The 27137-nt window shown below is 42.2% G+C and overlaps 4 protein-coding genes across 4 annotated transcripts; 2 read left to right on the plus strand and 2 right to left on the minus strand.

Annotated features, from left to right (window-relative positions):
• Nucleotides 1-2884: 2884 nt before the first annotated feature.
• Nucleotides 2885-6026, plus strand: LOC115752223 (receptor protein kinase-like protein ZAR1). The gene is made up of 2 exons (XM_030690323.2): nt 2885-4668; nt 4804-6026. The coding sequence occupies exons 1-2, from the start codon at nt 3198-3200 to the stop codon at nt 5472-5474; spliced, it is 2142 nt and encodes a 713-aa protein (XP_030546183.1). The 5' UTR covers nt 2885-3197; the 3' UTR covers nt 5475-6026.
• A 946-nt stretch (nt 6027-6972) lies between these two features.
• Nucleotides 6973-12005, minus strand: LOC115749903. The gene is made up of 9 exons (XM_030686930.2): nt 11599-12005; nt 11429-11506; nt 10184-10861; nt 9921-10023; nt 8968-9068; nt 8690-8864; nt 7778-7948; nt 7594-7694; nt 6973-7501 (listed from the first exon to the last, which is right to left on the minus strand). The coding sequence occupies exons 1-9, from the start codon at nt 11887-11889 to the stop codon at nt 7394-7396; spliced, it is 1806 nt and encodes a 601-aa protein (XP_030542790.1). The 5' UTR covers nt 11890-12005; the 3' UTR covers nt 6973-7393.
• Nucleotides 12006-13209: 1204 nt separating this feature from the next.
• Nucleotides 13210-19349, plus strand: LOC115749894 (elongator complex protein 2). The gene is made up of 10 exons (XM_030686918.2): nt 13210-13503; nt 13598-13685; nt 14021-14106; nt 14315-14468; nt 15044-15204; nt 15301-15978; nt 16666-16987; nt 17402-17619; nt 18060-18237; nt 18771-19349. Exons 1-10 carry the CDS (start codon nt 13360-13362, stop codon nt 19259-19261), a joined length of 2520 nt encoding a protein of 839 aa, XP_030542778.1. The 5' UTR covers nt 13210-13359; the 3' UTR covers nt 19262-19349.
• A 575-nt stretch (nt 19350-19924) lies between these two features.
• On the minus strand, nt 19925-23677 carry LOC115749910. The gene is made up of 2 exons (XM_030686943.2): nt 22336-23677; nt 19925-21081 (listed from the first exon to the last, which is right to left on the minus strand). The coding sequence occupies exons 1-2, from the start codon at nt 23382-23384 to the stop codon at nt 20217-20219; spliced, it is 1914 nt and encodes a 637-aa protein (XP_030542803.1). The 5' UTR covers nt 23385-23677; the 3' UTR covers nt 19925-20216.
• Nucleotides 23678-27137: the final 3460 nt, after the last annotated feature.

Below are 27137 nucleotides of genomic sequence, written 5' to 3' on the forward strand. Positions count from 1 at the left end.
GACTGAGCGAGTGCTTCCAACTTCGAGACCGTCGCCACCAACATTGCGATCGACGCCCCTGCACTTCTCCGAAATTGCGATTTCCCACCCCCGAAAAAATCGATTTTATTCTAATTCGTCCCCACATGCGGGAGCCCGCGAGGCCCCAAAGCCAGCTCGTCGCCCGCCAAAACGGCTATTTCCAGTTGTGGGGTTCACGTGTCGTTTCAGGGCCAAAATCTCGCGCGATTTTCTCCCGATCAGTATCGCGAAACGGCGAACGGTTAGGGGGTTTAGTTCGTTCCACGTGGCGAGCATTCATGAAGGGGGACGTACCGAAACGAGGGACCCACTTGAATCGCTAAGCCATATAAGTCTTGACTTTTGAGTACAGCTCGATAGATTCTAGTGGGCTATTAAACGTGGCGTTGCTTTCGCGGTTTTCCCTTTTATTGAAATAAACATTTTTTTAAAATTTTTTAATATGACAAAAAAAGCCGGAACTATTACACTCGCGCCACATTTATCCCAAATTCACTCCCCCTCAAATTTAGTCTGGTCTTTTAGCCTATTCGTTAGGAAGGCAAATAGGAGCCTGGAAATGTTTGAATTCGGGACCTCCTGTTACGATATCATGAAAGATTTTATGAGATCACAACCAACCGTTCTAAAAGTTTAAGCTTACAGAAGAAGACGTCGTTTAATATTTATATATTCTAACAACACAATTACCCGATACCGTGGTAAATCTAGGAATTTTTTAGGCTAATTATTACACGAGATGTATCAATTTGGGATTTTAGGTTAAATGTAGCTAAGGGTGACCGGCTTCAGGTCCTGTTCGATCTCAACCAGCATCAAAGGGATCGGTTCATAGTTTCCTAAATTGAGGATCAAACTAGATTGGTTTCTCGGGTGATCTAGTGAAACGGGTTGCATTTGCTTGAAACACATATCCATATTTTCAATGTGTGGAAGTATAAGAAATAAAATTGAAATCGAAAAAAAAAAATTTGTCCGACGTGAGAACCGAACCGACAAGTACAAGTTCCAATTTCATAGAATCGAAAATCGGATCGGCGCTCTCGGGAATAGGATCGGACCGCGGTCGGCTCTTTTTGCTCACCCCTAAATGTGGTACAGATGTACTATTTTGGTGATTTGAGATCTTTCGTAACACAAAAATTAATTTAGAGTTAAGCGACATCAATGTTCTAATTTGAGATATTTGGCGTATTGATAATTTTTTGTGGGGGGAATTCTTTTAGGAACATCGATCGTTTGCAGTGATGATTGGTAGCGCTGAAAGCGATCACAATGATGGAAGGTGTCTCCTCCAACGGTTCGAGGGGCATGAGGGGTTCATCATGACTGTCCAGTGCATTGACTTGGTAACACAACTCACCGTGTGGTCACAAAGAGAGGCCCCGCCATGAACGGAGCCCGGCTATCTTCCTTTTGCTCCCTTTAATTAAACAAGTCTAGAGCGATTTCGCCGGTATAACCAACTTCGCTAGAGTAATTAATTCGCTAAAAGACCGTAATGCTTTCTTAATTTGTCGCTTAACGAGCGCCTCCGATGCGCCGGTTGATGACAATAAACTACCGAGACCTGTCGAGCGAAACTATGGTCGACGATGATCGTCGCAGATGTTGGTCCTTCAAAATTTGCTTCGATTGTCTTCCGACAATCTCCTCCTTCAGACCCGATTGCTCTCGTGGGTCGCCGGCTTCTTTTTCTTTTTCTTCTTCTATCCATTTTTAGTTAAGTTGGGGGAACCACAATCACGGAAAATCATGTTTATTTATTGATCTAATTTGAAGTTAAAAGCGCCTCAACAGTAAGAGGCCGCTATCAAATCTCCGCGAACCATAGCGAGCACTTTGTTGTATCCAGCGTGAAAGTAATTTACGAGGCCATCGCATCACGATACAATATAACGAACCAATTACATTATCCGAGTTACAAAGATTACGAAAAGCTTTGCGTGCGAATTTCAAGACTTTCCATTCCGCTAGCTCGTTTCTTCCATATACCCGATGAAATAAAAAATATTGCCAAATTCGATGAGAATAATGTGGTTTCGTATAACAAAAAATCTACGCAAGTTCCTTATAAAAAAAAAAAAAATCTACGCAAGTTTGGACATGAATCTTTAAAAAGTGTTGATTTGGCTATATATATATTTTATCGGTGAACCACAGACATGAAGATTTCGTATATTTATTTTTAGTTAAGTTTGTACGAGAGTCATAGTTTTAACTTGTGATCCACTAACAAAAGGTATGATTAGGGCAAGTTTCTTTTAAACATAATATAAAAAAAAATATAATTCTCTCAACTAATCTCATATCGGATCGTCAATACTACAAACGGCGATCGATTCTAAAGTGGATAAGTTTCACATCGATAACAAGTAACCTACCATGTCAAAATCTGTTCCCTCATGAACCGGACCGACACCGAATTGGCCGGTTCTAAGGTCTGCCTGGAAATCGAGCTCAACTCCAAAGTAATGTGATAATCGATTTTCATAAGACGGACTATGCAAATAGTTTTGTGGGATATTGGTCAATACCGTGGTTAAGGCATGGATAGATTTCCTAGACCTGAAACGGCTTTGGAACTGATCAAATAAAAATTGGTAACCGATCCGGTTGGGTTGGCTTCTCTAAGTTAAATCGGTCTAATTGGTCGGTCCTAAAGATGTAGCCAAATGTACGGTTTTCTCGGCATTAGATATGATTGTTCATTCAATATATCGCGATAAATTGCCTGCTTGCTAGCTACGTACTATGGGGAATTTCTCACATATATTCTCTCTCTCTCTCTCCTCTTTTTCTACTTTGTCCAGTTATCGACCCCGCTCGACTTCCACTCCCCAAAGACCTTGTTGCACGAACCTCCTTTTTGCCTTTTTCCTTTTCTACACTGCGTCCTGTTCTCTTACTCTCCATGCTTTCACACTCCCATTTTTTTTTATTTTTGGCTCTGCACCTCCTCCGTCTCCTCTGCTTTCTCTCCCTCTCTCCCCCTCCATTAACATCGACCGGGGCTTTCCACTTTCTGGCGTAGGAGACAAGGAGGTGAAGCTCTGTGAACGTAACCTCCCCAGGTTTTGTGCATTTCCTCCACTTGCTCCAACGGTCAAATCTTCCTTTGGTTCCTCTTTTTTTCTTTTTTCCTCCCTGCAATTGTCTCGATTTTTGGGTTGAAGATGGTTTCGTTAGTATTGTTGGTCCTCCTGGTGTGTAGCTCCAGCGTCGTTGTGTCCTCTTTGAACGCTGAGGGCTATGCTCTGCTTTCGTTCAAGCAGTCCATTTACGAAGACCCAGAAGGGTCTCTCGGTAACTGGAACTCCTCCGATGAGAACCCTTGTTCTTGGAATGGGGTCACTTGCAAAGAAGAAAAAGTCGTGTCCGTGAGCATTCCCAAGAAAAGGCTATATGGGCTTCTTCCTTCCGCACTTGGGTCGCTCTCTGACCTTCGCCACGTTAACTTGAGGAACAATAAGTTCTTTGGGGGCTTATCCTTTGAGCTCTTTCGAGCTCAGGGCCTACAGAGTTTGGTGCTTTATGGGAATTCCTTATCTGGGTCTCTGCCAAATGACATTGGCAAGCTCGGGTACCTCCAGACTCTTGATCTGTCTCAGAATATGTTCAATGGCTCTATACCCACTTCCATTGTTCAATGCAAGAGACTCAAGACCCTTGATCTCAGTCAAAACAATTTGACTGGCTCACTTCCGAATGGATTTGGGGTCAACTTAGTTGCTCTTGAGAAACTTGATCTTTCATTCAATAGGCTCAATGGATCGATTCCTAGTGATATGGGGAATTTGTCCAACTTGCAAGGGACTGTTGATTTGTCTCACAATCTGTTTGGTGGTTCTATCCCGGCTAGCCTTGGAAATCTTCCGGAGAAGGTTTATATTGATCTGACCTACAACAATTTAAGTGGTCCAATACCCCAAAACGGTGCTCTTATGAATCGAGGACCAACTGCATTTATTGGAAATCCTGGGCTTTGCGGCCCCCCATTGAAGAATCCATGTTCTCCGGATACTACAGGTGCAACTTCTCCTTCATCGTATCCCTATTTGCCAAGTAATTACCCACCTCAGTCAGATGATAATAGAGGTGGAAAAGCTAGAGGGTTGAGCAAGAGTGCTATAATTGCAATAGTAGTTGGTGACGTGGTTGGAATCTGTGTTGTTGGGCTGCTATTTTCGTATTGTTATTCCAGGATTTGTATACGCAACCGCACCAAAGATGACAATGTCTATGGTTTTGAGAAGTCCCGGAAGGGAAGGAAAGACTGCTTGTGCTTTAGGAAAGATGAATCCGAAACTTTGTCCGAAAATGTCGAGCAATACGATCTTGTGCCGTTGGATTCTCAGGTAGCTTTTGATCTGGATGAGTTGCTTAAAGCATCGGCTTTTGTTTTAGGGAAGAGTGAAATTGGGATTGTATACAAAGTTGTGCTCGAAGATGGGCTGACCCTTGCCGTGAGAAGGTTGGGTGAGGGAGGGTCTCAAAGATTCAAGGAATTTCAGACAGAGGTAGAAGCTATAGGGAAGTTAAGACATCCCAATGTTGTAACTCTTAGGGCATACTATTGGTCTGTGGATGAAAAGCTACTTATTTATGACTACATTTCTAATGGAAGTCTTGCCAGTGCGCTTCACGGTAAAATTCTGTCTTTTATTGTTTCAAGATGTAAATTCCGTCCAAGTCGACTATATTTTCTTGTAAACTTCCTGATACTGACTCTGTCCTATTTTTCCTTACTACTTTAACTCTACATGCTTTAATGATCATCAGGAAAAGCTGGATTGGTGTCTTTCACGCCCTTGCCATGGTCTCTACGGCTGAGAATCATGAAAGGAATAGCGAAAGGTTTGGTCTATCTTCATGAATTTAGCCCCAAAAAGTATGTTCATGGAGACTTGAAGCCAAGCAATGTACTTCTTGACCAAAATATGGAACCCCACATATCCGATTTTGGGCTTGGGCGTCTTGCCAATATCGCGGGGGGCTCTCCTACCCTACAATCTAACAGGATCGCAAGCGAGAAGCCGCAAGAAAGAATCCAGAAGAGTACGTCCTCAGAAGTTTCTACCATTATCTCATCAACAAATTTGGGATCGCACTACCAGGCTCCCGAAGCATTGAAAGTCGTAAAACCGTCGCAGAAGTGGGACGTCTACTCTTTCGGGGTCATCTTACTGGAGATGATCACGGGGAGGTATCCTATTGTTCAGGTGGGAACCGTGGAGATGAACCTGGTCCATTGGATCCAGTTGTGCATCGAGGAGAAGAAACCGCTTTCGGATGTCCTAGACCCGTACTTAGCTGAAGACGCAGATAAGGAGGAGGAGATAATAGCGGTGTTGAAGATCGCGATGGCATGTGTCCATAGCAGCCCTGAGAGAAGACCTGCAATGAGGCACGTCTCTGATGCTCTCGAAAGATTGGCCATACCAACCGATTGATATATCTTCGCCTGGCCGGGAAAGCTTAACCTGAATGATCAGTGAAGCCTGTTGTCTCAACCGGACGATGTCACGTCGAGCTCCTGTTTACAACAGAACCAAGAACCCCCCTTGCTTCGAAATGTAAGCGTGAGAAGTTTTCAGCTGGCATGTTCTACCCGAGGGGGCTCCAAATCAAAAACCCGGACCGCCATGAAAACTAATTCGTTTTATTTACTGTCTTTGCATGAGGGAATGGGGTTGTAGTCTAGGTACAGCCACAGCTAGGTCAGGCCATCATGCTGCGGGAGATTGCAAATTGTTTTTGAATGGCTTGGTTGTTTCTGCTACACGTGATTGCCAAACCCTCCTTTGTTTCCCTTGTTTGTTTCTCCTTTGTTTTACATGAATTTGTAGTGTTCATCCATCTGTCTGTATCGTCTGGTTTCTAGTCATTTTTCTGTACCCTCCCCACAACAGTTCCTCGGACTTACATTAGTTGCCTACGTTGTCTAGATGCTAGGGGGTGAAAGCTTGTTTTGGATTTATGGATGGCGTCTGATCACTTCTTCACGTGCGAGTGCTCTAATTTCGTTGTGTGAGCTGAACTGAACCCGATTTGGTAGTTGGGTTGAATTGTGGGAAAATTCTTGATTTGACCAATCATGTGCCGAGATTGCAGGGGTGCTGGACTCCACAATTCAAGTGGTTCACAATCATTCTTTGCGAAGGATTCTTCCTTAGCTGTCTCTGTTGGACTAGTTTTATTGCGTTGGTGGTCAATGTTTGGCAGCTTATTCTGTCTGGAGTCCTTTTCATGCACTTTTCTTTAAGAAGAAAGGAGCTTTGGGGAGTCATTCCAGGCGTAATTGGGTGTTTCCTCTTTCTTCCTTTTTCTTTCTGCAGAAACACAAAATAAAGGGATAAAGTGTAGTGGAATTCCTTAAAAAATATGGAAACCAGCGGGGGTTTACAAGGCCCTTGCCGTCGCCTCCCCACTGCCCTTTCTGACTATGGTGGGCGATGGCCGGCGGAAGTCGCTAGGCCCTGGCAAGTGGGCGACTGTCGCTGACATCAAGCACGGTTGTTTTAGCTACGTCAACATAACACCACATAAAATAGAGATAATACAAAAAATCACGTCAATATTTTTCGTTAGCCAATAAACGGAATTAATGAAAGGACTTGATTGCATTCATTCAACAAGTTTTAAGATCTAATTGTATTTTTCTTGAAAGTTTAAAGGCTCAATTATATTTTCATGATAAATTTTAAGACTTTCAGTATATTTATATAAAAAATGAATAATAGAAAGTTCTACTCATTACATCTAAAAGACTATCTGATCAAGTCTTAAATTGGACTTTACTAAAAGAAAATGAATAGATGGGAAAAGAAATTCTGATAAACATCTTAAACATACTGTGATCATCTAGTCCATAAAGTTACCAAAAAAAAAACAATTAATTGATTACATTGGATTGCTGGATCCATCTTTGGATATGGTTGGCAATGCAGCTTCCAAACAATGTGCACTATATTGATGTCAAAGTCCGCGGTCGTGACCCAAGGAAAATACAGTCTACACTATGACCAATTGGATCAAAAGAATCAACTATGGGCTTTGTCATTGTAACAGGCGTTTTGACCCAAAAAAAAAAAAAATGTAACGGGCATTGTCTAACCAAACAGAACCTTCACTAAAACACGAGGATCCTCCCCCAAAATGTTACGAGCCAAATTACAACAGACTACCCATAGCCAGCAACTAAGCAGGGCATACCAACCCCCATGACATGCGCTGATCATCCTACAAGAGCATCTCATATCTTCTCAAGTGAACGAGCACTAGGAACCGTCGTCAGAGACATGAAATCCCCAAGCATTTGCATGAATCCCTCTGATCTAGGAGCAACAAGCAACATGACCAGAACATAATTTCATTGTTGTTGCGTTGATTCATCAGAGGAGGTAGACTTGTGTTGGTTTTCGTGACAATCATGGCAACTAAGAAACTCGATTATACATGGGTAGATCTGCTGCACAGCCTGCCCAAGAGCCATGACGCACTAGCATCAGATGACAAAATGGAAATGTAAGGATGTAAGAGTCCGTTGAACATGAAAAGCAAGAGCCATACCATTCGACCCCCCACCAAATCATAATGAGCATAATGAGGCCCTTCAGGTCCCCCAAAAACTTTGTAGGTAACCAGATGATCAGGAATAAGCTTCACAGTTTCTGTACGACCAGGTCAAACAAGTAAGAACGTTTTTGTTACTGTCCAAAAGAAAATTTTTGGCATAATTCCCATAAAAACGTACCCTCAACAGCTTCAGGTGGACAGATTAGATCTTTATTCCCTGCAATCGCCAAGATAGGCACATTGCTTTTGTGCAAATGATCCTTATAAAAGAATCTGCCGCTACGGTCAGATAACCCTCCTTCCTTGAAAGCTGTTGTTAGCTGCAGTATGAGTTTAGCAGGTATAGTGCCTGCAAATCCCAGGACAAAATCGGGTGAAATCACTCAAATAGCACACAAACACTCAGCCGATGGAATAATAGAGCAAGATGCGATATTATATGCACTGAAAATCTATCTGTACATCTGTTTGCAACATAAACTGTGAGATTTTGTGGAACTACGGCCAATTGTTTAGTACAGCTGGCAATAATTGAGGTGAACCAGAAAAAATTGGGTAAAGCCGGATCTAAATGTTGGCTAGGTAAGCGTCCTATAATAAGTGGAGTGGTGAAGAAAGCGGGTCAACTAAGGAGCTGGCACACCGAAGCTTGAATACCAAATGTGTGCACCCGGCCACTTCCAACTGAATCATATACATAATAAGTGGCGCTGGTTTAGATCTCTCACCTCTCCTTTTTAGGAGGTAAGCGAACAAAGACAAAAACATACACTATTTGACCTTTTGAATAAGAGTCAAGAGGACCTTATGAAAATGGAAAACTTTCGCATAGAAGATGTAAAACGGGTTCGGAAATGCAGAAAGTTGTAGAGGTTCTAGTATATTGCAGTCAAGAATTTGTGCTCACGACTAGAATCAAAGAGATGAAGGTTATTCTGGAAGTGACAAGTAACATGGACAATAAAAATCTAGATACCAGCATAACTAGACAAAATTGGAGTTTTCACGCCCATGCCTGAGGCTGCAGACAACTTCCATGAAAAGCACATGTTATATATCTCCTATCGCAAGGCAGACACATTGAACTTACAAAAGTTGTTCAAGATGAGCTTTTCCAACAATTCTGGATGCATCATGTCCTCTGCTGATATCAGATAATTTAACCAAGACAATACATAGGGAGGGCGCGATGAAAGAGGATACGCGGCTGACAACATCACTCCTAGAGGAACAACAGGAACATTAAGAGCCTGTGCAGGATCTGCCTGCTTGACAAGAACCTTAGCATTAAATTTTCCACACAGACAATAGCAAAACTTAGCCGAAAAAATCCATTCCAATAAAAAAGGCATCCACATTTCCACTTACGAGGGGTAAAAGCAACTTGAGTGTTGATTTTGAAGGTGTGTAGTCAAGTGATGATGCCAAAGTAACAACTGCTGCTAATTTTGGGTCCTTTCCTTCAAAACCTTGTCAGGTAAATATACAAACGGTCAATATATAAGATGCTAGCACAACTATCTGAAGTCTTAGACCAGTTCATGACAATGATCAGCATTATTAGAACAGTCAAAAAGAGGATTTGAAAATGACAATGGGTTTTTTTAAACGCCGCCTAGAGATGATGGAAAGAAATACAGAAGAACAAGCAATGAAGAAAGTACTAATTTTTAGGCGGCAAAAGTATAGCAGAAGTGCCAATATTTGCGTACGGCGCTCATTTTAGTGCCAATATTTTTTTAAAAACGGTTATTTCAATGCCAACTTCGGCAAGCTTCACCGGAAATCCTACATGGTGTCCACGTGGCTCGCTAGAGCTTCCAAGTCAGCAATAAAAAAAAAACAAAGTTAATAAAAAAGCAGAAGAAGAAGTCTGGTGCGGCGGCAAGGGCTGTGAGCCCTCGCCGCCTCCGCCGCCCCCACCATCGCCGGCAACGGCCGGCAAGGGGTGAGGGACGGCCGAGGGGGGTCACCGGCGAGGCCTCGCCAGGGTCGGCAAGGCTGACCTCACCCAGTCTGAAGCGAAAACTTTAGTGTAAAGCAAGGATATATCATCTACCCAACTTACTTGAAAAAAAAAAGAAAGGAAGCAGAAAACTGAAGAAAACATCGTAAGTAAATAAAACTAACAAATCTTAAATACTAGCAATGAATGCATAGCAACAAAATTTGTCGCAAAAGGTAAACATTGAAACAATTAAAAAAACAAAAGGAAAACCATTACGACATATCAATAAGACACGGAAAATGGAAGAGATACTAATGCTCTCTACAATAGAGAGAAAAGCTGATTTCTGTGAAGAGGTAAGACAGAATCTCACCACATCGAGATAGCATAGCATAAAGCAAGATTCCTCCCATGGAATGTCCAATTGCCAACAGTTTACCATCCTCTGGTTTGCTTATTGCTCTTATATATTCCATCTAAAACCAATGAATGGATAAATGTCAATGTCAATTCCTTGTGCAAGGACTGAAAATACATCTTAGTTATACCAGAAATTAGAAGAAAGCAACACAAGGTATAATAAGAAAACAAAACACAAATATAACATGAATATACACAGTATATATGTCACCTCACCGCAGCAGGCACATCCTCTTCAAGGTAATGATCAAAATCCCAGTCATACTTCACGATCAAATCAAGCTGCTTCTGAAAATCTTCAATAGTAGAAGAGAAACGTTCTTGTATATTAAAAAGTGGAGGTGAAACGGATCGTTGACCTTCTTCGATAACATTTACAAGTCGTTCACTTAAGTCTCTAATTTGATTAGCAATCCCAGAGTTTTGCCTTGATTCCAACAAGCCTGAAAGAGTCGCCCTTATCTCATTGTAGCGCTCTGATAGCTGTGAATCCTCCACAAGTTTGGATATCTGATCAAAGAACTTAGCAGACATAATTCTGGATTGACCTTCGCTAAGAAAACCAGATAGCCTTTCTGACAAACGCATGAAAGTCTCTGTTAACTTTGACACCAGCTTAGATTCATCCCATGCAGTCGCCAGAGCTGCAGGATCTCCCTTAGCAGCAGAAACTTCGGAGTCCAGATAGACACCGGTACTGTTCGTTGCATCCTGCTGCTCAGGAAGAGCTCCATTTATTGCACCTTTTGCAGCAGCTTCCATTTGCTTTGATATTTTATTTGCAGATTGTTCAATTCCTTTGGGAGTTGATCCCTGTGCGCTCAATCCAGCACCTCTGAGTTCCAGAATCCAGGTGTCAAATCCTTCACTCGACATGTACCGTGCAAATGACGACTGTAAAGAGTCAAATCAATCAACATCACACATATAAAACTTTTCAGATCAAACTACAGTCTTAAGTCGTGCAATTAGTTCCTGCCCCATGGATCAGGTGAATTACAATTACAGTACCCCTATGTTCAGTGCCAACAGAGATCAAAACAAATCGAGCAAGAACTCTCTCAATGATGAAACTCCAAATTAAACCTAACGAACTAGCTAAATTGATGAACTGACTCAAGCTGATCACATCCAGAAGCATATCTAAGACACAGAACATATGCTCATTTACCGCCAGACCAGAGACCCTTTACCCTGCGAAGCGCTGCAAATTCACCAAAACACGGATACATCGACATTTTTCCATTGACAAAAAGCAAAGAAACTACGGACTATGAGCGTAGCACACAAGAAGACCTCACTAGCTATCCAAGGTGGATACACCGAGACATCGAGATATCAATTTGGCAACTCTAGCATTCCTCTAAGCAACAAGTAGAAGCATATTAAAAGTGGAAACAGACTTCAAACGATCTTATTAAATAATGCCGGTAGTTTCACAAAGAGTAACAAACGACATACACCAGGGGAGAGATCGTAACCAATCGCGTTGGTTCCAACTCCGGACAGCAACAGCAGAGGATGATTCCTGATAGGAGCCTGTCGAGCAACCATGCCCAATCAAAACTACTATAAACAATCAAAGCAGGGACGAACCGTCGCCGCCAAAAGTGCGGATGTAGAAATGGAACCTGAGGAGGCGGGTGGTAGCGCCAGAGGGCGAGGCGCCAGTCGCTGTTGCCGACGGAGACGTAGTGGAGCTCGTCGGCGGTGCAGACCGACGGCTTCTCGGGGAACTCCAAGACGGCGTCGCCGGGCTCATTGGTCGAGAAGGCCCGCAGCCTCAGCGACGGGATCGGCGAGGGGACGCGACGCACGGCCACGGCGGCGGCGCGCGAGAGGGCGAGGGAAGGAGCGATGGAGCGGACGGCGGAGGAAGCGGCGTGGAGGGCCGAGCGGATGTCGTGCTGAATCGTCGCCATGGGTCGAACGGAATATTCGCAGAATTTGGGGAGTTATCGATGTCCGGGAATCGGTCGTCGGTGATGCTTGAATTGCTAGAAGCTCGTCCCGGAGAAAAATAGAAAAAAAAAAAATTATATGTGCAGGTTCTAAACTTGCAAGTGCGAGAGACCTAATTAAATTCTAAAATTTGTTAATTTCATGCGATCAAAGTTTTTCATCGACACATCAATTTGACTAACAAAAAATATTAATGTGCCAAATTTGACTAACTAAAAATATTAACGTGACATATGAGGCATTTATTATTATTATTTTTTATCCAAATCTTATTTAAACAATATTAAAAATAAAATATAAAATATAAAAAATTTATTTTTGGCCAGCCACTCTTGCCCTTGCCCTTGCCCAATGGAGGTCGCCAGCCCCTCCGGTAATGGGCGGCGACAATCCTTACTAGAGAGCCCTTTCTTCCTCGTTTTTCATTTTTGTTTTAAAATAAAATTTACATTTCATTTTTCATTTTTTAATATAATATAATTAAATTTTGGCTAAAAAATATCACATAGAAACGGAGAAATTAATTTAAAATGTCACACAAGTATTTTTTATTAATCAATTTGAAGGTGCTAATAAAATGACTTGATTTTATCAATTTGATAATTTTAGAATTTAATTGTACTTTTTTAGACTCGATTGTATTTTCGTGATAAATTTAAAGACCTCTAGTGCACTTATAAAAAAATCGAAGAAGAGGAAAACCAATTGGACCCGAGTAAAGTCCTTAAACCGCTTCGTCCGAGTTCTGGGACGTAAAATTCGGAGGTATTCCCTGGAATGAAAGTAAGAAAAATATTTTCTCTCAATTTAGGAGGATAATGGCGGGAAAGATAAACTCCACGTCATTTTCGAATGATCTCGCTTTGGTAGGGTTATATAATAGCGTCTTGCGCTTGAGGTGAATTATTGGAACTTCGGCTCTTGTGTTATCAATCTATGCTTCTCACACAGTGTCAATGACTTGATTTCATCAATTTGATAAATTTTAGAATTTGATTGTATCTTTTGAGATTCAATTGTATCTTCGTGATAAATTTAAAGGCTTCTAGTGCACTTATAAAAAAAATCGAAGAAGAGGAAAAAGGATCTGAGTGCGCTAGTGACGTGGCACTATCCAAGCCCGTGGAATCTCTGCGGCCCTATGGCTATCGGCAGACTGGAGATTCTTGTCCAGCTCCATTGTTTTGAGCTGGAGGAGGAGGAAGCAAATTTCACGAAAAGACGCAAGGCCCATTGCTTCCAGAAAAGCCCAACAACTGCCCGCCTCCGTCGTCTTCTTCCTATCCCTCGCCAAAACCCCTCCTCCCCCTCCTCCTCCACCTTCAGCTCGCCAAACGTCTGAGAGGTTTTGAAGTTTCTCCGCTCCGTCGTAAGCCGGGCTTCTTCGGCTTCAAACTCTTCTTTTCCCCGCATGCGCCGTGTTCGACGAAATGTCTGCTTCAGCTCGTGAGTTTGGCGTGAGCCGGGCGTTCATCGGGGCTGGATGCAACCGAATCGTGAACAACGTCTCGTGGGGCGCCTGCGGTCTGGTGGCTTTCGGTGCCCAGAACGCCGTCGCCGTCTTTTGTCCCGAGGTGCTTTTGAGACTCCTTTATCGAATCAATGCTCTTTTCTTGGTTATTTTCTTTCTTCTTGACTAATGATCATTAGTATGTTAAATTGTCGTAGGCTGCTCAGATTCTGACTACGCTTCCGGGTCACAAGGCGTCCGTGAACTGCACCTTCTGGCTTCCGAATAACAAATTTGCCTTCAAAGGCAAGGGCTTTTTGTTATTTGTGTTCTTAGCTCGATCGCAGTTCATTGGACAATTTGGTTGATTGTTTTTCTAGAATCAGCTAACTGTTTCTTCCCATGCTTATGTTTTTCTTCTCCAGTAGCTATATTTGAGATGGGGATCCATTAGGATAATCACCCAATCAGTATTCTTTTAAGTTTAGCATTTTACTGTGAAACTGAGGCTAAACATCAAGAGGTGTTTTTTTTTTTTCTAATGAACTTTTCTAGATTTATGCACTAGCCTCACATGCCGCTACATTGATCTGGTATGCTTTATCTTCGTGGGATTTTGATGAATTCTATGTCCTTTACAGCTAAACATTTAGAGCATCATTATCTGTTGTCTGGAGATGCTGATGGTGCCACAATACTATGGGAATACTCTCTTCTTGACCGCAAGGTACATCTTGGGCTAATGGAGTGCATCTCAAAGAAGCTTACCCTCTTTCTTGCTTTCTTTTATTTCATTGCATTTACTCTGAGCCTATTCCCTTATTTCTGGTAAATGAAAGTCAATGACGGGTTACGTAAAGTTCTGTGATGTCTAAAAGGATCTAGTGAAACATGTTCTTATAAATGCTAAACTACAGTGCATCTTGTATTGTCAGTGGACGCATATTATGCCGCTACCACAGTCGCACAAGAAGGGAGTCACATGCATTGCTGGAGTCATCATCTCTCCAACTGATGGTCTGGTTGCATCAACTTCATCAGATGGTGCTGTTAATATCTGGGAAGTGGCTTTCCCATCCACCAGCGGAGGTGAGCAGCTCTCATTAACTACAATGTTTTTCCATCAACATATTTTACTCAATTTATTCGCCATCTATTGCTTTTCGCTTTTCAAATGGTAGTTGTTCCAGCAGGGGTATTCTATCTTGGCTATTACATTGTGGTTTTCTCATAATCACTGCCATTTCGAGATTTTTTGTTCTTCCTCCACATAATTTGGAGACTCCAGCTTATGCTATCCATAATAAAGCACAAGCTCTCAATCAGGGCTAATCACCATAGAAAATACTTACAATATTAAAATATGCTTACAAGTTAAAAGCTTTACTTGTTTCTAAATAAGGTATTTTACACTCCTTTTGTCTTTAGGTCTTTAACTCAAAATGTGAAAACTGGGGGAAAAAGCTTGTAGGCAACAGAGATTTTACCTTTAGGGAAAAAAGGAGGAGAGCCTAGCCAGGTAAGAGTACTGCAATTAGCAGTCATTGGGATATGAAGAGTGAATGTCATAATTGTAAATAGAGATAATATTACAATCATTGTAATTCTGATTGTTAACCATCATTTATCTCCTATTTATGTGCCAAACTGCTTGTTTGTTGTAGGAAAATGCAATTTCACACTTCTGGAATCCATATATGTGGGTTTAAAACCAATGGTAGCACTCTCATTAGCAGAGTTGCCTGGAGATGTTGGGAAGATTGTCCTGGCCATGGGAGGATTGGACAATAAAGTTCATCTGTACTGTGGGGAGAGGTCGGGAAAGGTATTAAACTTTGGTTTCATGAGTTGAGATTAATTCATGCATCTTTACCTGCTTCACGTTGAGGTGCTTCTTTGACGGCTTGTTTGTTTCTGGCAGTTTGTCCGAACCTGTGAGCTAAAAGGCCATATAGACTGGATCCGAAGCTTGGACTTTTCATTACCTACAGTTACTGATGGTGAACCAGATAGTATCTTACTTGTAAGTTCATCCCAGGATAAAAGCATACGCATATGGAAGGTGACTGAACGTAATTCTCCTGCCAGTACAAAGGGGACATACAAAAAAGAAGAAATGAGCCTGGCTTCTTATATTGAAGGTCCTCTGCTTGTTGCTGGCTCGTCCTGTTATCAGATATCTCTTGAATCTCTTCTAATTGGACATGAGGATTGGGTCTATTCTGTGCAGTGGCAGCCACCTCTAGTTTCCTCTACAACGGCAACCACGTATCATCAGCCACTAAGTATATTGTCTGCATCTATGGACAAGACAATGATGATTTGGAAACCTGAAAAGACTACAGGTATCTGGATGAATGTGGTCTCCGTAGGGGAACTAAGTCACTGTGCTTTGGGTTTCTATGGTGGCCATTGGTCACCGAATGGAGATTCAATCTTGGCACATGGATATGGGGGATCTTTTCATCTTTGGAGAAATGTTGGTTATGGATTTGATGATTGGCAACCACAACGGATTCCCTCTGGACACTTTGCAGCAGTATCAGATATTTCATGGGCTAGGTGTGGTGAATATATTCTCTCGGTCAGTCATGACCAGGTGAGATGATGAAGTTTTTATCTCAAGCTTGTCCTTTTGTTTCCATCATGTTCTGCTGCAGGTTCATATTTGTTTAAAGAATAGGTGTTGTCATGATATTTCAGATAGAGCTACTAGCAACTTACTCTATACGGTCAACAAGATGTGATTGTATCAAATAAAAGTACAATCCTGGGCACAGCTTAGTGGGATGAATACAAATAAGAGATCGTAATCAATTTCATAGTAAATTCTATAACCTTACGTGTTTAGAATTGGAGATCCTTCTTAGGCTGAGTTTAAGAGCTGCTTATATGGGAGAAGATGAATATTGAGCGGCATAAGGTTTTGTGGACATAGGCATCATCTATATGGCTTATCAAGGCCAATGGATGGGTGAGCAAAGACTGACAAGCCCTCACCATGTGATGATGACTGTCTTGTAATTCGTCCACTGCGATGATATTCTTGGAAGAGGACAGGTCTTGCTACATGCTTTGTAGTTGAGCTCAAAGGCACTGTTCCTTAAGTTTTTCCCATTGCAAAATTAGAAAAAAACTGACAAATTTTTCTTGATGGGCAGTTGACTCTGCAGAAAGTTGTGTCTTTAAAAAGTGAACTGTTCCATCCTAGTGGTGAATATTATGACATCATATTGTAGTTCTTTGTGTACTTTTAGATTCTGATGCAGAATTTTAACATTTTCAGACAACACGAGTTTTTGCACCATGGAAAAATGAAGCTTCACTACAAAAGTTTGACCCTTGGCACGAAATTGCTCGACCTCAAGTTCATGGTCATGATATTAATTGTGTGGCCATCGTAAAAGGAAAGGGCAACCATCGCTTTGTCAGTGGAGCTGATGAGAAGGTTTCAAGGGTGTTTGAAGCCCCTTTGTCTTTCCTTAAAACCCTGAATCATGCATCTCTACAGGCCATTAGTTTTGCTGAGGACGATCAACTGGCTACTCAGGTTTTGGGTGCTAATATGTCTGCCCTTGGACTATCACAGAAACCCATATATGTACAGGGTGAGACTCTCTCTGACACTCTCTCTCTCTCTCTCTCTCTCTCTCTCACAGATGTCTTTTCTTGAGTTTATGTGGAAACTTTCTCATTTGTTGTGTGCGTTCTCTACGAATTCGGATGTCATTAGAGATCAATACATCTTTCATCATGGAGTTTTATTTGGACATGAATTCAACATCTTTGGGATAGTAGAATTTATATCAGTTAAAAGGACGTATTGAAGTCTGATACTTGATTTTGAAGCTACGATGAATCGGGATAACTATAATATTGGTTATCTCTAGTATACTCCTACTTGATTATCAAAACATGTACAGTTCTATTCATAGGCAAAATATAGGATATGAAGTGTAATTACTTGGTGTAGGTAATAGGTTGGGATAAAATGTTACTAAGTGAAGCATTTTCTGTTGTAGCTGCTAATGGTACACCGAATAGAAACGGCAGTGATGGTTTTGACACCCTCGAAACCATCCCGGATGCAGTTCCCGTGGTTTTAACTGAACCCCCCGTTGAAGAGCAACTGGCTTGGCATACATTGTGGCCAGAGACGCACAAACTTTATGGTCATGGCAATGAGCTTTTCTCCTTGTGCTGTGACCATGAGGGAAAGCTTGTTGCTTCATCCTGTAAGGTATAATGTGTTACTAGCATGTACACTTGTAGCTTTTATCATTGAAGTTGGGAGACCTCACTTCTGCTGTCAAGTTTAGCAGGTGTGCTTATACTTAATTTGATAAACATATTCTAGGAGTGTAGAAATGAAAATTGCTGAATTGTGGATTCTGTGCTTTGTTTTGCATGGAATAGTAAAGTGCCCTATTGGGCGGACAGTACTAAATTTATGGGTTTTTTTGTTTTGGTTTGGGAATGGTAAAGCACCCTATGTGCCGGACAGTATTAGATTTGTGTCATTACGGTGGAGTTATAGGGATCATATGTGCAATCTTCAGAAGTTTTTCTTTTCCCATAGTTTAGTGTTCTTGTCAATTTGTCAGCCTACAACTTGATGCTCCATGTCAATGGTGGTTAGTTGTCTCTAAACTTCAAAATCTTGTCTTTCGTTTCGTGTAGGCACAGTCAGCACCAGTGGCTGAAATATGGCTATGGCAAGTGGGCTCCTGGAAGGCAGTAGCTCGCCTTCATTCTCACAGCTTAACGGTGACCCAAATGGAGTTCTCTCATGATAACAAAATGCTATTAACTGTTTCGAGGGATAGACAATTCTCTGTTTTCTCCATTGATAGAAGAGGTATGGTTCTACATCCTTTTTTGGCCAAAGAAATGCATTTAAAAACAAAGTAAACGTTAGCGTCTTGGAGCTGTGCAACTTGCAGAGTCATTCTAGTTCAGGAGCCTGATAAGTCAAAAGCAAGGTCATCACAACACCAAGATGGGAATTACAATGACTAACAAATTCGCAATCTGGATCTTTTCTAATCTTCACTATTTTGTTTGAACAAGCTTTCATCTCCCCTGAAGGTGCGTTTGATAGCCTTCATCTGTCGGAATGTGTCTAGAACCTGTAATGAAAAGAGGCATCAATTTGGCATTAGTATCTTGGAAATGATAGAATTCCTCCCATGATTTGGTAATAGTAGTAACACCTAAAACAATTTCTCTTACAATGCATAATCATTATGCCATCATATTGCAAGGATACTAATTAGGACTCCTTGATTTTAGAGATTCGATTCTTGCCCCACCTTTTTGGTATCAGAAGACTGACAGAATTGTTACTCCTTGGCAAATGTTAGTTTCCTGATTCTTTCTTGTCAAATGTAGGCTTTGATGAAGTTAGTTATTGTCTGTTAGCAAGACAAGAGGCACACAAAAGAATAATATGGACGTGTTCATGGAACCCATTTGGTCATGAGTTTGCAACAGGTTCGCGGGACAAGACAGTAAAGATCTGGGCTGTAGTGGCCGAATCTACAGTCAAACATGTCACAAACTTACCGCAGTTTGGCAGTAGTGTCACTGCCTTATCTTGGCTTGGTCTTGATTGCCTAAAAAATGTGGGATTGTTGGCAGTAGGAATGGAAAATGGACTGATTGAGCTATGGAATCTGTCATCCATAGGAGGTGAAGTTACCGAAATTCCTGATGTAACTGCCTCTCCTGCTGTTAGGCTTGACCCGTTGATGTGCCATGTCTCTTCTGTGAACCGTTTGGCATGGCGGAATTCAGAGAAGTGTGCGGATTGCAGGAGCATGCAGCTAGCTTCGTGCGGAGCCGATCATTGTGTGAGGATCTTTGAAGTAGATGTAGATTGATGGATTGTCGGTTTTGTATCTGCCCAAATTTTGAAGCGAACTGCATGTTGCTTTGGTTAATCAAAAGTATCCAACAGAAAATAATGAGCGAACTACTTACACGGCAAGGTAAATTCAGAAGCAGTGGGGTTTATAGAGTACGTTAGTGCTCATTGCTTGATAGTGACAATGAAGACTTCGCATTTTGCGTAAGTTGCATCCACCGTATCGGGTCAGCTTGCTTCGGTTGCCAAGCTCTTCAGGGACATTTGAGCAGGAAATAAGCATGGATCACTCCGTTCCATCGAGGAAAGAAATCTTATGGTAACGCAAAGTAGCCCCAAAAAGTTCGATCTTATGGTGTCACATAAGCGACTAACCACTTCCTCCATAAGAAGTGCAAGGAATAAGAGATATAAGTTTCTTGAGGCGGAGACAAGAACAGGTTGAGAAGGAAGGGAATACACGCCACCTAACCAGAATAACTCACGAACGGTCTTTTATGGCCTCGTAGACGTTCCTTCTGGCAAATCTCCAATAGGTGGTGTCCTGCTCACCGGCGCAGGCATCATCTGTTGAGACTCCATTCGTCATGATTACCGCAAAGGCCAATTTAGGCGAATACGATACCAGCAACATGATAAACTTGTACAATATTATATAACATCATATTACAGGTCAATGTAGAATCATTGCCAACTGTGAAAATTTATATTCAGAACTGAATAATTGAGAGAAGCAGCATGACTGCAAGTTCAAGCATTTACATCCAGATAACTCAGACCACTTTTGATTTCTTGACTGACGGCAATATTTCACACGAAAGAAAAGTATTGAGCTGACGTTCTTATTTTCCCACCACAGTTACATACCACAAATCAATCACAGTAACAAGACAGACAGACGCTAGAAAATAAAAATGAAAAGGTATACCGATCCCATTCTTCCAAAACTGTTTCTTCTCTCTGAACTACTCTTATAACGGCTGTGATGTCCTCATCTGCTGCTTGATGCTCTCTCCCGAAAGCTGACCGGATGCTTCGGGCAGCGCTGTGGTCATGGTTTGATACTGAGAAGGTGCTATGTGCTGAGTATAGTAGATCTGCCCAGTAGCTGGATTCGCATATTCATAACCATAAGTCGCTGGAGCACCGGAAGAGGGAGCAACAGACTGAGATGGGTGGACCTGCGAGTAACCAACATATGGTTGTTGATGCTGCCCTGCAGGTACTTGAACAAGAGGCGAAGCAGATGCTGAAGCCATTCTGTATACACCTGAAGTCAAATCGGTTTTAACACCGGGAGGGTTTCGTATGGGGTTAGAATAAGCTGCTGACTGAGGAATCACGGCAGAGTTTTGAGTTGCTTGGGGGCGGTTCGAAGGATTTGCTGTAGCAGCCTCATTTGGATTGGTTTGCTGAGCTGATAAGTTATAGGCTTGGGGTTGGCTCACAGGCATATAGTAAACTGGGTAGTGCTGATCAAGCTGATGATGTTGGACCTGATGTTGTTGGGACGGATACACAGTGTAGTAGGCTGCAACGGGCATTGAGCCTTGGGGAGGGTGCTGAATGTAGTGTGGGCCAGCTTGCATGAACTGCTGCTGTGGATGTTGATGTGGCTGTGGTTGTGGTTGTCGTTGGTCAATCTGAGGTTGCAATACATACCTAGCATCCTGAATATGCTGTTGAAGCTGGACTCCAGTGCTTTGCTCAGACATATTAATGTTTGGATCTATTGCATTGGTCGGTCCACGGTTAATCCCCAAGGACATTTGTACAGCTTGGTCTTGAAATATTACAGGTTTCGGACGAGCTAGCGGGTTTGTCAAGCTACCATCACTATAAGATGGAAAATGCAACTCAGAACCTCGACCAGCACATATAAATGGAACAAAGCAACAACAATCAAAACAAATTTTATGCACAGACAAAGTCGATGTTTTGAGGTATTTTCAAAAGTAAATATATCTTGGGCATTGACTTTGCTATGGACTTCCAAAAAGCTAAAAATGCAATAAAGAGCAGGCAGGAAGGTCCTTTCCTCAAGTGTGGAAACAGATATTGGCACATGGGTGATAATTAGGTGCCAATTATTCAAAGCTATGTTGGCGACCTGAGTAATGTCAAATAGCAGTTCATCTAAATCATCCCAATCAGCTGAGGAAATAGGAAACCATAACATCGTATCCCTGAGGAAATAGGAAACCATAACATCGTATCCCTGAGGAAATAGGAAACCATAACATCGTATCCTTGATGAACAGTGACGCCATATCATCCTTTTGGAGTTGTCGTCTTCCTGCTGTGTTTCTAACATGTTTTTGAATCTTTGAAGCTTACCCAATAGAAAGAAATGACATGCTCTCACTACTTTTTGGGCTAATGGGGCTGAAAGTATATGAAGATAAAAGAACATGTGTTGGACAGAAGTACTTCTAACAACACTGGGAAATTCCCCCTCTTTCCTCTCCTCCTCTTTAAAACCATGACGAGAAAATCATGAATCACCCTAAGAACCAGCAATCCCCTTTAACACAAAGTCAGCAGCACACCACGCAAATAGAGCTTCTGCAACTTGGCAGGGGAGGAAGAATTAGGACAAGAATGGGGCTAAAAGGGCAACCTGCAACAGATACTTTATGCCCACATGCTATGATAGAATCAGCAGTCAATAATTTCGCCGAGCATTTATCTAAGCTGATTAGCCTATATCAAATTGATTAGGAGTACTTCGCACAATTATTACTCACTATCCAACTGACCCCATATGACCCTTTTACATCTTTAGCACTGAAATTTTCAATTCCATTTCCACCACACTTCACATGGCGGAGGAGATCGTCTGGAACAGTAATTTCACATGTCTAACACCTACTACCATCTTCAAGATCTCAGGAAAGCCACACATTTTTTCTTACGTTAATTATAAACCTACGATTTCAAACCACATGAGATGTCATATACGTTAATCGTTCCAGGCCATCTACTTGAGGAGCTCCCCAGATCTTGACAAAACCATTGTGTAATATCGGATAAAGTACGCACACAGAGGCACTTCAATAGTAATGAAAGGAAAAAGAAGTAAACTGGTACCTCGAAACTGAATCAGGGGAAGGCAAATCAAGAACTCCACTGGGCTTTTGCTGTGACTGGGGAGGCTGAGGCTGTTGTTGAGCCAGAGGCAATTTCCGAAACCCTAAAGGAACACCGTGATCCGATCTCTCATCATCGGAGAACACCCGATTGGAATAATCTCCCGGAGGAGCAACCGCCGCAGAGCCCACAGGAACGCCTGTCAACGCAGCCGCCGCTGGCACCGTGGGTGGCGAGGAAATCATGACAAAGCCATCATCTGGCTTCTGCACGATACCAGTGCCCATAACCATCTGAGCAAACTGTTCCTCGATCCCCAATTTCTGATCCTGCATAACCCTAATCCCCCCTCCTACTCCTCCTCCGCCGATGACATTTTCCTCCACCTGAACACGGATTGAAGGCAAGTTGGCAATTGATGGTGAGGACGAAGTCGATCCGAACGACGATGTCGTCTCCAGCATCGGCGAATCGGGCACAGAGTGCACATCCTGCGCCTGCTTCACGCTCTTCTCGTTACCGAGCGAAGAAGAACCATCCGCATCCCGAGAGCTGGTCTCGACGTTATTAATCCCCACGTCATCGTCCAAGTTCAAAAGACAATTGACCGGAGCCGAGTCGGAGAACCCCCTGTTGAGCACGCCGGCGTTGTTGAGGGCGTTGAGGAACCAATCGTCCGATTTGGTGGAAGACTCGAGGATCGGACCAATCGACTGTGAGGAATCGGGCTTAGAAGGGAAGAGGAAGAGCCTCAACCGGGAGGGCTTGGAGGCGGAGGAGGAATTGAGCATGGTACGGTCGTACTCTTCGATCATATTCTCGAGGTCCTCGTCGGTGGAAACAGTGATGAGGGAGTCGAGGTCCTCGCTGGGGAGCTGGTACTTGAGAGTGAAGGGCCGGTTGTTGAGCACGGTTTTGGAGAGGTGGGCGGAGAGGGAGGAGAGGGTGGCGGCGTTGCGGTCGAGGACGACGATGCGGCTGTCGCCGCCGATGTAGCAGAGGGACTTGTCGTGGGGGCGCGGGACGATGTGGCCGCCGTAGCTGCACATCAGCCGGAGCTTCGGAGGGAGCGGGTCCGTCGCCGCCGCCGCCGCCGAGGGAGCCTCCCAGGAGTCGGTGGCGGCGCGTGAGCGCGGGGACGAGTCCACGGAGTCGGGGTAGTTGAGGTGGACCGGCGGCGCGGCAGCGGCGGCGGCGAGGGACGGCGCGGGGGGCGGCGGCTAGCGGGGCAGGCGGCGGCTGGGGGAGGGACTCCATGGTGGCGGAAGGGGTTCTCCTCCGGGAGCAAAGAGAGAGAGAGAGAGAGAGGTGGAAAGGAGGAGAGAGAAAGCGAGTGGGGGGCGCGAGCGAGAGCGAGAAGGCTTTATTGGACATGTCTTATAGATACTCCACACCTGGTGTATTACGGCTGTCCATGTCAGACTAATTATTATTTTCTTTTTCCTATTTTTCTTTTTTCTTATTATTATCTCTTTCGACAAGTATTTTCTTTTTCTTTTTTATTAAGCAAAGGTAAGCAGAAACCTAAAACACCACCGACATCGACAAGCGACAATACACGACACGATAAAAAAATTCAATATATTAAAAATATATATGATAATTTATCATCGTTATGATTATTTCAATCAAGTTAATTTCATTCAAATCCACAAACAAATAAATAATGAAAAAGGCAATATAATGACTTTATGCTAAACACATTAATCCACCATTTATAGTACCATTCATTATTTCGAATTAACAAATTCAACTACGGAGAAATTTATATTTTTAAATGTTGCTGCAGTTTTTTTTATAATATTAGTTTTTCATAAATTTAAATTTTTACCCCTAAAAATTTGAAAAAATTTCTAAAATTGACCCGCTCATGTTGGATTTTGCGTGTCGGGATGTTCGACACTCGTGTCGGAAGAGTTGACCACGTATCAAAAATTCGACATGCGTCGATCACGTGTCGGACACAGACACGAAAGCCTTTTGGAGAGTGTCCGTGCTTCATATAAACAGCACCACCACCAAAGCATGGTTTGGCCAAAAGAGAGGGAAAAAAACAAGAAAATTAGAAATGGCAATAATTATTTATCTTTGCTAATTGCTCTATTAAAGTTAATGTTTATGACAAGCAGTAGTCCTCCATAATGACGCGAAAGGTAATGTATATTTACCGGACGATAAACCATATTTCGTCCGTTAATGATAGGTATTGTATAATCTTTTTTCAGAAGCAAAACGTCTTTCCAAATCAAGCTCGTTTATCAAGTTAAGGTGAAGAAACAGCTACTTATTAACAACCCGATAAATAATTACGAGAGACTGAATGAACCGAAATTATCCCTACGAAGCAAAATGCCTCCAACATGTCTCGCGAAATGTGGAGCTCTACAAATGTGGAGATAAGCTCCGTCAAAATTTACGATCTTCTCTTATTTTCCTTTGGGAAAAATGACACGAATAGTTCTTGGACTTTGCCCCGATGCACAATGTGATCGCTAAATTTTTAATCCATTCAATATGATTCTTAAATTTTTAATTTATTCAACGTAGTCCCTGAATTTTTTATAGTTCCGAAAATATTCATTGTTGTCATTTATTTTAAATTATTGGAAGGACTATATTGAATATATTCATACAATCTAATGACTAAATTGAATATGTACCGAAAGTTCAAGAATCACATTGAACAAATTCAAAATTCATGAACTACATTGAATAATTTTAAAGTTTATGAAACACGTTACATATTAGGTCAAAGTTCGGGAACTATCAAAATCCAGAGATAATTTGTGTTATTATCTCAATGGGGTCGTAACGAGTTTTTTTTTTTTTGTGGCACCAAGGGTCGTAATGACTTTGACGGCGCCGTTTTCCTCGAATAATCGCATAATTTCTGAACTTTCGAAAAGTAATTTGGATGGGCCACGTCAACATGACGTGTCTTTATGCGCGTGTACTAAGACTAACAACCTGAGCAAGGTTAAAGTTACTGTTCGACAAAAAAAAAAGGTTAAAGTTACTGCGGGCAAAAAGAGCAGGCCGGTTTAACGCGAGTGGACATGAAACTAAAATCTACGAGTCGGGTTGTACGGTCGATTGGGGGTTGACAAACTGTTTTACTGATTGGCTCCAGTTGGTCCATTTCATTTTTATTTATTCTTTTCAAAAGTTGGGCCATTTCGTTATAGAGATAGGGAATAAATTACGAAATGATCTAAGGTATACGTTTCGTTCACATCCGCCACCAGATGAGCCGAATCCATATGCGCCTCTTCCGATTCAACGGCAGTAGATCGGGTTGCGGACGATAAAATCTCGAGAGACGAGGACGCGCTCCTCACCAAGAAATTCTTCAACGATTTCGGTGACGCGAGCAGAGCGAGAGTGAATTGAACGGCAATAGATTGGGTGCGGGCAATAAAATCTGGAGACTATGATGCGCTCCTCTTCGGAAAATTCTTAAAACGATTTCGATGACGTGAGCACGGTGCGGGCGACTGTTTCGGAAAAAAAAAATTGATGATTTTATTTTGATTTCTGTGATATTTGGTAGTTGAAGGTCAGATTGAAAATAGATTTTTATTTTTATTTTTACCGTAGATAATTTAATTTTCCCTTTGCTGTGGAAAAAAAAAAGGAATTACCCAAAAAAAAAAAGCGGCGAGGTTTTTTTTTTTTTTTATGTTCTGTTTTTGGGTTGTCGGAGGTATCTGATTCTCTGCGCATTTGGCAGCAACTGGCTTTAGGAGTAGTCCCTCTGTTTGCTAGTAAGGTTAACTTTATTCCCCGTCGTGTCGTCTAATGATCGCCGCCAACCAAGATGTGAAAGTTGTCTAAAGAAGATCGGATCTCCTGGCTCACTCACGCGGCAGTGCACTTCGGTTTTCGAGTAGGAATTACAAATACGATTAAATAAATAAAAATTATTATCATTAAAAAATAAAACATAAATTATTATCAACTGTAAAAAAAAAACTATTGATTAATTATTTCAATTAAAAATAATTCAAAATATTTATCTCCTGCAAAAAAAATAATAATAACTTATTGACGATAGTTTATTCTAAATTTCGATTACTCGGCTCGTGATAAAGTCCAAAGACATAGGCTTTGTTTGGTTCAGCATTTGGCCAGGGGATTTTGAGAAAATGCAAATACCTTTGGATTAAAACCCTTTTTCAAAATGCAATTAGTGTTTGGTAAAGTGTATTTTAAAAACACATTTGGAAAGCAACTTTAACGTAAATGTTGTTTGGTGAAAAATAAACTTTGTAAAGTATTTTTACTTTTTGAAAAAAAAAGCGGCGGCGGCGAGCGGCCTATAGGGGGCTAGGCGGCGGCTGTTTGTGGGCGGCGGCAGAAGGTGGCAATGGCGGCGGGCTGGGGCGAGCGGCAATAGCGGCGAGCGGTGGCCGGGCTGCAGTGGACAACGGGCCTCGACGGATGGCGGCCGGCGGCGGGGGGCAACCAACGGCGAGGGGCGAGCAAGTAACAGCAAGCGAATGTGACAAAGTTAAAATAAAATAAAAAAATTAGTTACATTTTGCAAAAGTTCTTCAACCCAAAGTGCTTCTGGACTAAAAGACTTTGGAGAGCATTTGATATGCAATTGCATTTCCTCAAAGTGAGTCAAAAAATAAATCAAACAACATTTGCATTTGGCTAAGGGACTTTAGAGCTTCAATGCTGAACCAAACAGGACAATAGTCAAGTTAGGTTCAAGTGAAGACCGAGTACAAGGTTGAGGTGCAAACAACAAGGGCGGCAAAACGACCTTCAGAGCTAAAACGCAAGATCACAACCTT

Source organism: Rhodamnia argentea, chromosome 5 (assembly GCF_020921035.1).
Source record: "Rhodamnia argentea isolate NSW1041297 chromosome 5, ASM2092103v1, whole genome shotgun sequence".
In the NCBI taxonomy this organism is placed as follows: domain Eukaryota; kingdom Viridiplantae; phylum Streptophyta; class Magnoliopsida; order Myrtales; family Myrtaceae; genus Rhodamnia; species Rhodamnia argentea.